This window comes from Gymnoscopelus braueri (genome assembly GCF_963280865.1).
Source record: "Gymnoscopelus braueri genome assembly, chromosome: 12".
Classification (NCBI taxonomy): domain Eukaryota; kingdom Metazoa; phylum Chordata; class Actinopteri; order Myctophiformes; family Myctophidae; genus Gymnoscopelus; species Gymnoscopelus braueri.
This window is the reverse complement of record NC_137614.1, coordinates 33,249,942-33,262,239: the sequence shown is the minus strand read 5'-3', so window position 1 is coordinate 33,262,239 and position 12,298 is coordinate 33,249,942. Positions and strand designations below refer to the sequence as shown.

General features: G+C 43.2%; 1 protein-coding gene across 3 annotated transcripts in view; it reads left to right on the top strand.

The window, feature by feature from the left end:
- ttll10 (tubulin tyrosine ligase-like family, member 10) overlaps positions 1 to 12,298 on the top strand; it is a 34,512-nt gene that overhangs the window by 12,801 nt on the left and 9,413 nt on the right. For 2 of the 3 annotated variants that reach the window (XM_080444173.1, XM_080444175.1), the window contains exons 2-6: positions 6,992 to 7,420; positions 8,809 to 8,959; positions 9,417 to 9,535; positions 10,069 to 10,189; positions 11,516 to 11,604. In XM_080444173.1, coding sequence (XP_080300299.1) covers positions 7,093 to 7,420; positions 8,809 to 8,959; positions 9,417 to 9,535; positions 10,069 to 10,189; positions 11,516 to 11,604 — 808 coding nt within the window. In that variant the 5' untranslated portion in view covers positions 6,992 to 7,092. The remainder of the gene's footprint in view (positions 1 to 6,991; positions 7,421 to 8,808; positions 8,960 to 9,416; positions 9,536 to 10,068; positions 10,190 to 11,515; positions 11,605 to 12,298) is intronic. The other variant, XM_080444174.1, reaches the window with a different exon arrangement.

Here is a 12,298-nt window from a genome sequence, read left to right as displayed (position 1 = left end):
CCCCCCACCCCCACCCACAATGCCGATGTAATTCTGTAAGGAAATCATGAATAGTGGGAGAGAGAAAGAGAGAGACCCCATTGAAACGGGTCTTTCTTTACATTGTAACTTAACTCCATTCCTTCCCCTATAACACCTTGACAAGGAGAATCCTTGCAAATAATGGGTTGTGCAGGGACACCATTGCTGCAGGCAGCACCCCTGTAATTGCAAAACTACTTCCTGGTGCGAGAGGCGGTTGAGATGACATGGGAATGGGCTTGTCTCCAAAGACACACGGCTCGCAGTGTCACCGCCCAGTGACAAGGCCCCGCCCATTGGTAGGTATACACCCTCCAACACACACACACACACACACACACACACACACACACACACACACACACACACACACACACACACACACACACACACACACACACACACACACAGGTTTGTATTACTATACTTGTGAGGACAAAAAAAAAATTCAGACAGCAATTTTATGAATGCCATTTCAAAATATTTTACAATTTTTAACCCCAACCCTAATTCCTGACAATAGCAGATCCTGTAGATCTGTTGTTTTTGGTGCACAGCACAGGCACGCAACTAGGTAATAATCTGGCACAACTGTAACCCCAACCCCCTAAACCTCTAAATGTCTAATCCTAAACTTTTCCTAATTGTAAACCTAACTCTAAAAATAAGTTTTAACTATATAACAACCATTTCTCATGTGAGGACACAATGTCCATTTCTCTTCAGTACGTGTACACACACACACACACACACACACGCTCAGACATTAAATAAGATATACTCATGTACAAACATATGCCCTCGCAGGTGTATACACACACACACACACACACACACACACACACACACATGCTCGCACACTCTTGGCAGATGGCGGGCTGAGGGATCGGTGGGGCTGTAAAACAAACCTGTTCTCTTTGTCCACCTACGCGGCACTTTGCACAGTGTGTCTATCAGATGGCGGCTCTTTATCAAGGTGTGGCTGACACTGGCTCGACACCAGCCAAACACAAAGCACTTTTTACACAAGAAATATACCTCCAATAATAAATGGGGCGCCTCAGCCTGCACTAACGTTCTTGCCAAAGACCTGTTTCGTCGTTGCTGCCATTTTTGTACTCCAAATGAGGCGTTCACAAAGCCACAGTCTTATGAATGACGGAACAGGCTGTGTGGCTCGTGGCGGTATCTTACTTTCTGCGTTTACGGTGAAAATACGTTTCTTAAGACTTTAACAAGACTGGTGTAGAGGGTATGCATGCCTCATGATGAGATGATCCATAATTGTATGGTTGCATGGATGCTTGTTAGAAAAGACGCCCTCCCTGTCAATTATCAGGCAGTTGGGAGGAAGAGGAGATTATGGTTAATTGCAAACTGTGGTTGGGCCTGGGCGGGCCCTCAGTGATCAAATCACTGAGACAGGGAGTGATTAGTGGATTTTCCATACGAGGAGACAAACGCTATGTTGCTCAACTGCATACTTGGCATTGCATCTAGTAACTTCACAATATAACTTTTAGCAGTTTGCCAGAATAACAATTCACAAGGAATTCAGTCATGTGAATTCATCTGAGTAAAATCATTTCATGACATGTTCAATAACACTGACTCATTTTTAGTTTTTTCAGGAACTTATCTGCTTTGAATTCCAGCCTGATCTGAAAGCTAATTTGTAGATATATTGTAATTACAAAAACTAGACCATACCCGTAGGGGGATATGAGCACCCAAAGTGTGCAGTTTGGGTTATGCGGTGAGAACAGACAGTTTATCAGGGATCGAAAGTGAGTTTGTACTGTGTAGTGCAGTGGTTCTCAAACTTTTTCATGGCAAGGACCCCCAAATTGACACTTGTTAGCCCGCGGACCCCCATTTGAAAAGATATGCGAGGGACCCCCATAAGAGAAGATTTGTTTACGGCTGTAGCAGTGAATCTCAACCATTTTAATTTCAAGGTCCCCCAGTTTGACATGCATTAGGGCTACGGACCCCCATTTAATGGCATTTCTATCCCTTGGACCCCAGTTTATATGGTAAAATGTATGTTAATTTAACTGTGAGAGTGTACAAATGGAACCAAATGGACCCGTTAGAGTCCATTTGGTTCCATTTGTACACTGTCAGAGTTACAGACCCATAAGGGTCCATTTGGTGCCTAATCTATCATTTAGCTGGGGACCCCCTGGAACTCCCTCAAGGACCCCTGGGGGTCCCCGGACCCCACTTTGAGAACCAATGGTGTAGTGTGTACACGCACATCCCGTCGTGGAGGAACAGAACACCCACAAACACCCGCGCATATAAAGATGTAACAGGCGGAGCCGTTCCCCGTCGGCCGTTGCCAACACACACACGCGCGTGCGAGCCGTTGCGAGCGCGCACAAACAAACACACACACACACAGGGCCGCTTCTCCCTACACGCACACTACGCAGGCTGCGTGGGGCGGGCCCCACGCAGGGCCCCTACCCACCGAAAAAAAATAAAAAACGGACCCAATCCGCCCAGAACCGCGAAAAAAACGAACCCAATCCGCCCAGAACCGCAAAAAAAAACGCGGACCCCCGTGAAACATCGCGGACCCCATCGGCTGTTTTTTTTTTTCATGAAGAAATTTCCCTGGGGTCTCCAGGCCGTGACCTACTGCCAGTACTGCTCCCGGTTTGGCTACAATGGGAAACATGGCCACAGGCTGACTAAATAAGCGATTTAAATGGGTAGTTTCGCTCCGTTCCTAAAATTTTCCATTCCGTTCCAAACTTTAAACATCCGTGCGGCTTGGAATCTACCATTAGTTTTGGGATACGACGTATACAAAAGGGTAAACAGCGGAGCCTTGGCGGACGTATACCCGATTCTGGAAGGTAACGACATAGAACCTCATCTCGGAGCTGTATAGCGGAGTGAGAGGTTCTTTATGGAGCTACCACGCATGCAAGATGTTGCACATGAACGCAGCAGCCGCACTGAGGCGCTCCAACACAAACACTCTGACATTAAGCTTCACACAACAAACATCAGCAGCAAACATTCACCACAATGACAAACAAATTACGTCCGCGCAAAAATAAGCGAGGGCTCGCTTATTTTGTCCCTCCCTCCCTCTCTCTCCCTCTCTGTCTCTCTGTCTGTCCGTCTATTCTCTCTCTCCCACCCTCCCTCTCTCTCCCTTTGTGTGTGCGTGTGTGTGTGTGTGTGTGTGTGTGTGTGTGTGTGTGTGTGTGTGTGTGTGTGTGTGGTGGGGGTGGGGCGGGGGGGACAGCCATGACGCAAGGGACTTTTGAGATCGCCATCCCCAAAATAGGTTGACTTATTGGGATACATGCGTGTGACTGGTCGCCCCTGCCGGTTCTCTGATTTTTTTTTTTTAAATAGGCTCTGTCATGATTAATTGACCACACATATGAAGTGAAACAACTAAATTCTATCCAAACGATATGTTATAAGTGAATTCCGTGCGTCAAAGAAGAAGTTTGAGAGCGTTTAGTAAGCGAAAATAAGAAGTCAAGGCACTCGTACCCTGACTCGCACATCAACAATGGCTGCCGTTCGTCTTTTTCAGGCTGCGAACTCGCCACCTGATTGGCCAACTTTTTCTGTCAATCACAGAACGATGAGCCACGTTGCCATGTCCAGGTTTTGTAAGCGTGAAGTGGGTGTGAATTGGTTAGAGAAATGCGCAGTGCGCGGCTTTGTGTTTTTTCATGAAGCTGGTTGCTTGTTGATCGCGCACGATCTAGCGCTGCGTTTGGCCTTCTTTTCATAGACCTTGTTGCTTGTAGGGTTCGTTTCGTTTGGCCTTGTTTTCATAGACCTTGCTGTTTGTTTCGCGCGCGAAACCTGGCAACGACACATGCGCAGTTTGATCTCCCAAGACACCACCCAAGACAGACAGACCGACAGAGGTTACTCTAATTATATGTAAGATGTATGGACCTTTTTCACGTCACTATATGAATCAAGTGTAGACCGGCAGTGTTTTGACCAACTCTAACTAATCCTAACCTTAAATTGTATTTGGCCACAGACCCCCATGATAAAATAATTTGTGCCATTTGTGAGAAAATAATTTGTGCCCCATACGAGATTTGTGTAAAAAAAAAAAAAAAAAAGTCAAATAGCTGATGTACTGTATATAGGTTTAAAGTGGTTAAACTGATTCTTTTTTTTTTACCAACAGATTGGTTATTAACAAATTAATTTAGCTGGGGACCCCCTCAAGGACTCCTAGGGGTCCCTCCCTGGACCACACTTGATTTGTACGATATGTATTAAACCTTTCATGAAAATGATACTGATTGAGGAAAAGTTTTGTACGGTATGAATGTGTGGGAATTGTGCTTTTAGTAGCATATTATATAGCCGTAGTGATGCTAACTTACATTTGATTTCAGCACTGACCAGTACAATTGCAGCCTTCAGCTGTTTACTTAAAGAGGTGGTGCCATGTTTTTGCACTTTTTCTGTTTTTCATGTGTCTATGAGGTTGATAGAACTTCATTAAGCCCCCCGGTGGTGTTTTTATGGTGTTTTATGTCTTCTCTGACTATTTGGAGTTTTTTCCTGGAGGCTGAAACCTTGAGGGTCAAATGTGCCAATAGAGAAACAGCGCTTTAGTGACATCACAAAGCCCACACCCTCCCCCTCATTATCATAACACAACAGGTGTGGGCATGAGGAGGAGGAGGGACTAGGACAGGTGGGTGGTGCTAAGGTGGTGGAGGAGGTGCTAAGGTGAGAACCAGGTATACTTAATGCACTGGTGGGTGTGTCTACATAAAAACAACATTTTAACACTTACTGTACACTTTTTTTTTGTTGAAAAAAATCCTTACATAATAATAATACCTTATGATCAGGTTTTAGGGTTGAAAAATATCATGGCACTCCATCTTTAAAGCAGGGGTCTTCAACATTTTTCAGGCCAACAAGCCTTAGCTTGTTTGTTTATTTGTTTACACATGTTTTCTGATGGATATGATGGATTCATGTTAATGTGTATTTTCAGACATTTAACCCCTTAAACACTCAATACTTGGCTCTGTACTTCTGCTTTTTTTCCCCCTGTACACCAAACTTATTGGCCAAAAATAGCCGATCTACAAGTTTGTAGATCTGCTATTTTCGTTCCCCCCAGAATAGGAATGCTATAGGGTTCAAGACAAAAAACTATCTTATCACTCTGAGGACCCCCTGTTGAAGACCTATGACTTAAAGCAATACAGTATGTACTTCTGACTGAGTGGATTTGATGGTTAATAACTTCCTCAAAGGCACTTTGATAGTAGTTACTTACTTTATAGTACTAGTTACTTACTTTATTTAAACAAATGACTTAATTCGCTGATGTAAGATGTTAGGGACATGTTAGGCAACATTCAGAACATACTGGTGTCCACTAGAACAAGGGTTCCCAAACCTTTCAGGCCGCGCCACCCCCAAAATAATCATATTTGAACTGGGGACCTCCCACCCTGACAAGTTCTTAGAATTGTAGGCATTACATTTAGTTTGACTCGGTTTCACAGATAAATATCGTGAAAATAGCCGAACCACAAGCTCACAACGCCTCAACTGCAAAGCGTTGTGAGCTTGTAGATCGGCTATTTTCACAATGTTTGCCTCTTTCTTACGTAATATTTGACAATTTGGCCAATTTGGTATTGAAAAGGTCTTAAAGGTCCTCAAATTGTCTATACTATAAAAATGTGCAGATACCCTGTATACACTTATACTGTATGTTGGTTTGTTTACTGTTGAGTGAGAAAACAGTGTTGCACATTAAGATAATCATCTGGGGACCCCCCAAAATCATTTGGAAACCCCCTTGGGGGTCCCGACCCCAAGTTTGGGAACCATTGCGCTAGAATATTGTCACTACAATGAAGACAAGCAAGATCATGTTGAAGCCCATAGCGCACTGACTTCGCTCGTGCCATGGCCATTTACGCCGGCCCATTTCATCCGTGAGTCCTGAATTTCACATTGTATGCCCACGGCTTGCCGGCAGGTGTGTGTTTGAGTTTTCTCCTTCATTATGATGACAGCATCCAAAGCATGTCATCAACCCTTCAGAAAATATGACTTCACCCTTTTTAGGTCTGGATATAATACGTTGGAAGGCCAACAAATCCATTTTGATTGACAGCCTGTTCTCATGTTACTCATCTAGGGTTCACAGACGAAAGGATTACTGGCAATTAATATTGAATGATGTTAAACGTAGGTGCAGGGCCAATTCAGGACACTTATCCTTGAGCGGTATGTGTTGGGTTGATTGTATGGCTTGTTTTCAATATAATTAGCAACTGTTGCCTAGGGGCCCATTGCCAGGGCAACCAGTGATTGTTTACACTGGTCTTGCTAGTGTGCCCACACTGACTGAAGAGTGGCCAGTCGACTTCACCTCTCTGTTCTCCACTTCAGCTTGTAAGTTAGCCATTTCTCTGGTACCTCCTGTTGGACTACGAGGTGGACTGCATTTGGGTGGAGGAGGGGGATTAGATGTAGGTTTCATGCATTTTTGCTGACCGTGTGCTTGCTTCATGGGAAGTTGGAAGTGACCCTCTCCAGTTCTAGAAGCAGCAGCCAATAAGGTTAGAGTCCACCCCTTGACAGCCAGTGCAAAACGCCACATTCATTCAGACTATGTTCTGTATGTATGTTCAGTATGTTTTTGTCTTCTCATGTCTGCTTAAACTTCTCTGTTTTAGGACTGATACATATCATTGACAGACAAAACTATACAACTATAAACTAAAACTTCAAAACTAAAATGAAATGATCACTGCTAAACTATTTGCTGTGATGGATCAACAACTTATAGAATTCAATTCAAGCATGTGCAGTACACCAGGATGAAAGAAGCCAACCCCAGTGATCTCCTTTCAATGTATTTCAAGTCTATCTTGACTCAATCTACAGAATTGGATATGTACCCGGGTGTTCTCTGCTCTGTTAACTGTAGGGCCAGGAGACAGAGAGAGGTCCACCTCTCCCCTTGGCTGACGGCCAGGCCCCAATGGAAATTCTCGATTCTCCCCCAACGATGTGGGTCAGTGGCGGCGAATGACGTCATCCAAGTATTGGGTTGAGCCCAGCCCTGAGGGTGAAGCAGGGTTGACGGGGCTGCTGGAGGGAGACGCAGGGACGCGAGCGGAGGAGGCACAGCTCGCCTGCAGGGACAAGTGTCCCGCGGCCATCCGGACTCGGGGGGACACAGAGGTGTCAGGAGGAGGACAAGATCCTTTGTCCCCAAACCGCAGGATCAATGAGGAGGTAGCGTCAGGAGGAGGTCCGGAGCGGGTACGGCAGGAGGCAACAGAGAGGCGTCCAGAGGGGTCCGGCCGGGGGAGTGTGGAGGAAGGGGGCAGGAGCAGTGATGATGGAGGGCCAGGTGTGTGTGGGGAAAGGTGGGCCGTCTCACGATTCAAATGATTACGACTGAGTGTTGCTTAACCCTTTAAGACCGGGAACGCATCTGTGTGTCATTTTAAGATTTCTTTGGCTATTCAAAAATAGCCAAAGTATAAAATAATGGTTAAAGTGGTCTTTACACACCGGGAGCGTGACCAGTAAACAATCCGAAAATGAGTCGGCGAATATTTCGCATGAAACGACCCATATAGTTGATGGCTTATTCATAAAGGTCGATGCCTTTATTCGCGGTGAAAAATCGACTTTGTTTCAAAAAGACATTGGCCGCTTTATTGCAGTGTAATATGCGTGTTCTGTGTGGATGTACTCATGACACAAGCAACAGTTTGAAAAAATATATAATATATCTATAATATAAGTGATATTTGTTAGTTAAGTGTTGGATAACTCTTTATTGATAGTAATCGTTGCTAAAGAATTTTTGTTCAGTAACGGGGATCTCGCTGTTTGGCCTTTGGTTTTATCTTTTGTACGATCGCATGAGCCCAAACAGATCATCTAATTTAATTATCAGTGAAAGCAACAACTTACATTAACGATTTACAGCAGTTTTCTGCCTTTATTTGATAGTATACAGTAGACTGACAGGAAATGGGGAGTGACACGCAGCAAAGGTCGTCGGGATCGGGATTCGAACCCGCGACACGCTGTCAGGCATTAGCAGCCTAGGTGCCCGGACCGCTACGCCAGCCGTCCGGGCCTGGTTCATCTTTCTGTTAGTTTTTTTCACTATACTTCCCTTAGTTACAAGTCATCATAAATGATTAGTGATCACACCAATGTGCACATCTGTGTGTGTGTGTGTGTGTGTGTGTGTGTGTGTGTGTGTGTGTGTGTGTGTGTGTGTGTGTGTGTGTACACTTGTATTACTACACTTGTGAAGGCCAAATGTCCCCACAAGTGTAGTAGAATTGGAAAAATAGACAATTTAGCTGGTCCTGACAAGAGAAATGGATGTTTTATGGTTAAAAAAGATATGGGGAGTCAGGCTTACAATTAGGAAAAGATTCAGGTTGTGGATATGGTTAGGATTAGACCTGGATTAGACGTTTAGAGGTTAGGTTTAGGGGTTGGGGTTGGGGTTGGGGTTGGGGTCGTGCACTGGAAAAAGCAGATCTACAATACAAGCCCACAGCTTGTAGATCCGCTATTTTCGACTTGGGTTATGGTTAAAAGTGGCCAAAAATGATAAAACAAAATCACCGTCCAAAAATGTTGATGTCCTCACAAGTATAGTAATACAAGTGTGTGTGTGTGTGTGTGTGTGTGTGTGTGTGTGTGTGTGTGTGTGTGTGTGTGTGTGTGTGTGTGTGTGTGTGTGTGTGTGTGTGTGTGTGTGTGTGTCAGGTTTGTGTCTGGTGGAGCGTTACTTCAGTGCGGTCAGCAACAGGAGAACCTCGTCCAGACGAGTGGAGGAGCTCTCCTACCCAGACAGGGAGGGGGAAACCCGGGGCCCTGGGCCCTTCTATTTCTTCGGAGGAGCCAACGGGGTCAAAATGTAAGTACAAGTCCAAAACACTCTTTTTTTGCATTATATGTTTTGCCTGATATTCTTTCAAACAATACAGATGATCACTTCCTACTAAAATGCCTGCATTGAATACTTAGTTTCGGCATGTAAAACTAAAAGCTGTATAACTTATAGCAAATAGCTAATAACTTAACTACGTTCAGCCTGTCGCCCCTATTTTGGGCATGTCATAAGGGAACATTTTCAAAAAATGACAAAAATGTTTAAGAAATGTCAAAAATTCTCAACACATTTCAAACATTTTCAGAAATGTGCAAAAATAGCAGCTCTACAGGTACATTGGCTATTTTCTCTATTTTTGACATTTCATAAATTATGTTTCAAATGACGGACCATTTATTTCAGCTAAACTGCATGATCTCATGACCTGTGGATAACAGTATGAGGTAAGAGTAGAAGTGTGATGGATTTTCTCTGGGTCTAGAGTGAGCGATTATTGCGAGAGCAAAGGATGGAGGCGGACCTACGACATGCGCAGGGAGGATTTCAAGCTAAAGTGGTGCGAGACCAAGTCTCCAGCCAACTACTACAGCTTCAGAGAAGGTAAGCAGTCATTGGTGATGTGAGATGACACCAAACACACTTTGTGGTAATTCTATACATTACACTCCCTTATAGTAATTACAGCACACTGCTTTTCCCGCACATAAAACTGGGACACTTCACACCTGGTATTTTTTGTTATACTGTACACTATCATCATTGTTGCTGGGTGAATGCTAGCTCTGGTCCATAGCGTTAGGAGTTCTCCTTAACGCTATATGACTCTTCGGGCATTTCTTTCATATCGCCGGTAGCGATGGATAGCAAGTTACTACAGTAGGTGTGATATTTATGAACAAAGCACCAATGATGTGCTAATGATGCATGCACACGCACACGCACACGCACACGCACACACGCGCACACACACACACACACACACACACACACACACACACACACACACACACACACACACACACACACACACACACACACACACACACACACACACACACACACACACACAGGCTTGCCTGGCCCCATCGGCGCCATGCCATAAAAATCCAAATTCCATCCATGTTTGCATCCAGGTAAACAGCTGGTGTTCCAGATTCCCAACAACAAGGTTCTGACTACTAAGATCGGTCTTCTCTGCAGTCTTCGGGAGTATGACCGTGTCAGTACCAAAGTCAACCATGGTCAAGGACAGAGGTGAGACAACAAATCCACACAAATGGTACAGCTCTCTTCTAGTGGGTTTGACAACATTTTTAAATCCATTCTCCAAATGGGTACACTGGTTTCAAAAGGGAGGGATGAACCAATGAACCATTATCTGTCTCTATTGTTACACGTCGTAAGAGAATACTGTGATGTTTTGAATTTCAGTCAGTTCTTTTTCTCTGTTACACACTAATGGCTTCTGGTACTGTGTCCCTTGGCTTCAATAAATAATATTCACAATGGTAGCAAACATCTTGGGGCAGAATATAACAACTTTCTGCACACAATGTGACAAGCTTGTGGTGATGTCAGGATATTTCTGGAGCAACGTATTCCTTGGAGCACAGACCTGCTGTTTACTCAGGTTTCAGTGATGTGACCTGCTTGCATGAACTAGCTGTAGGCAAGCTTATACTGAAGGAAGCAATATGGTACTGTAGGCTAAAATGCATATAGACGGCAGATACTAGAATCAAATTACTGTTCTAATTCACGTAGACTTTTCACTTGAAAATGATTTACTACGACTGCATGTTTTTTAAATTCTTTACATGATGAACTTGTCTTAACAACTCAACCCTGAAGCACCAAAGGAACATCACATTTTCACCTACAGTAATATCTGGATTATAAATTAAACTCTAACTTTAATTAAAATGTTGGTGTCCAGCTATAGCCTAATAAGGAATAATTCTGTTTTTTATATTTGGATTTAATATCCTACATCCCATGGTTCTTGTCAAATAGTTTTTTTTTTTATCAAGCTCACGTGACACATTGTGAGATCTGCTTGCCACCCTGTATTTTCTATTTTGTTTTTTAAATGACGCCTCTGGTTTCAAAACAGTTACAGATGAGAGGAAACCCACACAGGTGTGACTGTTCTACATTATTCATGTCCTCCATTCATACTTCCCTGTGGTCTGTAATAGGCCTGCAACTATTTATTATTTTCTTAGCAAGTATTCTATCGATTACGTTTTTGTGTTTTTTTAAAATATATATATATTTTTATATCAACGAATCGATTAACTACTTAAGCGTCATTTTAAGCTTTGTCGCACTACCGTATCGTGCAAACATTTTGAAAATAGCAGATCAACAAGCTTCTAACGTGTCGCAATGCGTCACATATATATCGGCTATTTTCACTAGTTATCAAATTCTACACAATTTTCAAACCTTTTGCCTATAATTATGTTATGAAATGATTGAGTATTGCTTATTTTAGATTAAATCGATTAGTTTGATTAACTATTGCCCCCTTACATTATTCATGGCCTCTAGGATAATTCCCTATTATGTGCTGTGTAGTAGGAGACTGAGAATGGAGGATTTCTTGCCTGCAACATTCCGTTTGGACGTGAAGGACGAGAGAGAGGCTTTCTTTGCCCAACAGGAAGGTAAAAAATTGTGACACAGTGCTGCACAATAGCATGCTGATGCTATCACACTGGTTAAACTAGATTCTTGTTTTGTGAGGGGGGCGTTCGTGGGAAAAGTTAGCAAGAACTCGTTCCAGTCGTTGATTTTGCGAAGAGAAGAGAAATTATGGAATTTGCCTGGTGATGTTAATATGGCTGCAACTATCGATAATATTCTTTGCGATAACTTTTTCGATTGATAGAGAAATCGAGAAGCGTTTTTTTTTATATCAACAAATTGGCGCAAAACATTTTTGAATTGACTTTTCTATAATTGTATAAATCGATTAATATGATTAACCATGTAATAACAAATGTATCACTTATAAAAAAGTGATATCTCAATTTTATTAGTTATATTAAAGTCGATTATCGATTATTTTGTATAATCCATTAAATCAATTAGTTTGATTAACTGCTCCACTCTTAGATTAGATAGATAGAGTGTTTCATCGAGGGGTTAATGCACTTCACCTCCCATAAGGCCATGGGAAACTCACCAGCGGAACATGTTGTTGCCATAGCGACCAGTCAGAAGAGGGCAGGGCTGAGACACACAAAGGGAAATGTTCAACAGGCTCCCAGGCCTGTACAGTACGTTGCCATTGGACTGTACAAAACTCACTCCAGTGGCCAAGCTTGTAGCTTGCAGTGGTGGAAGAAGTACTCTGAT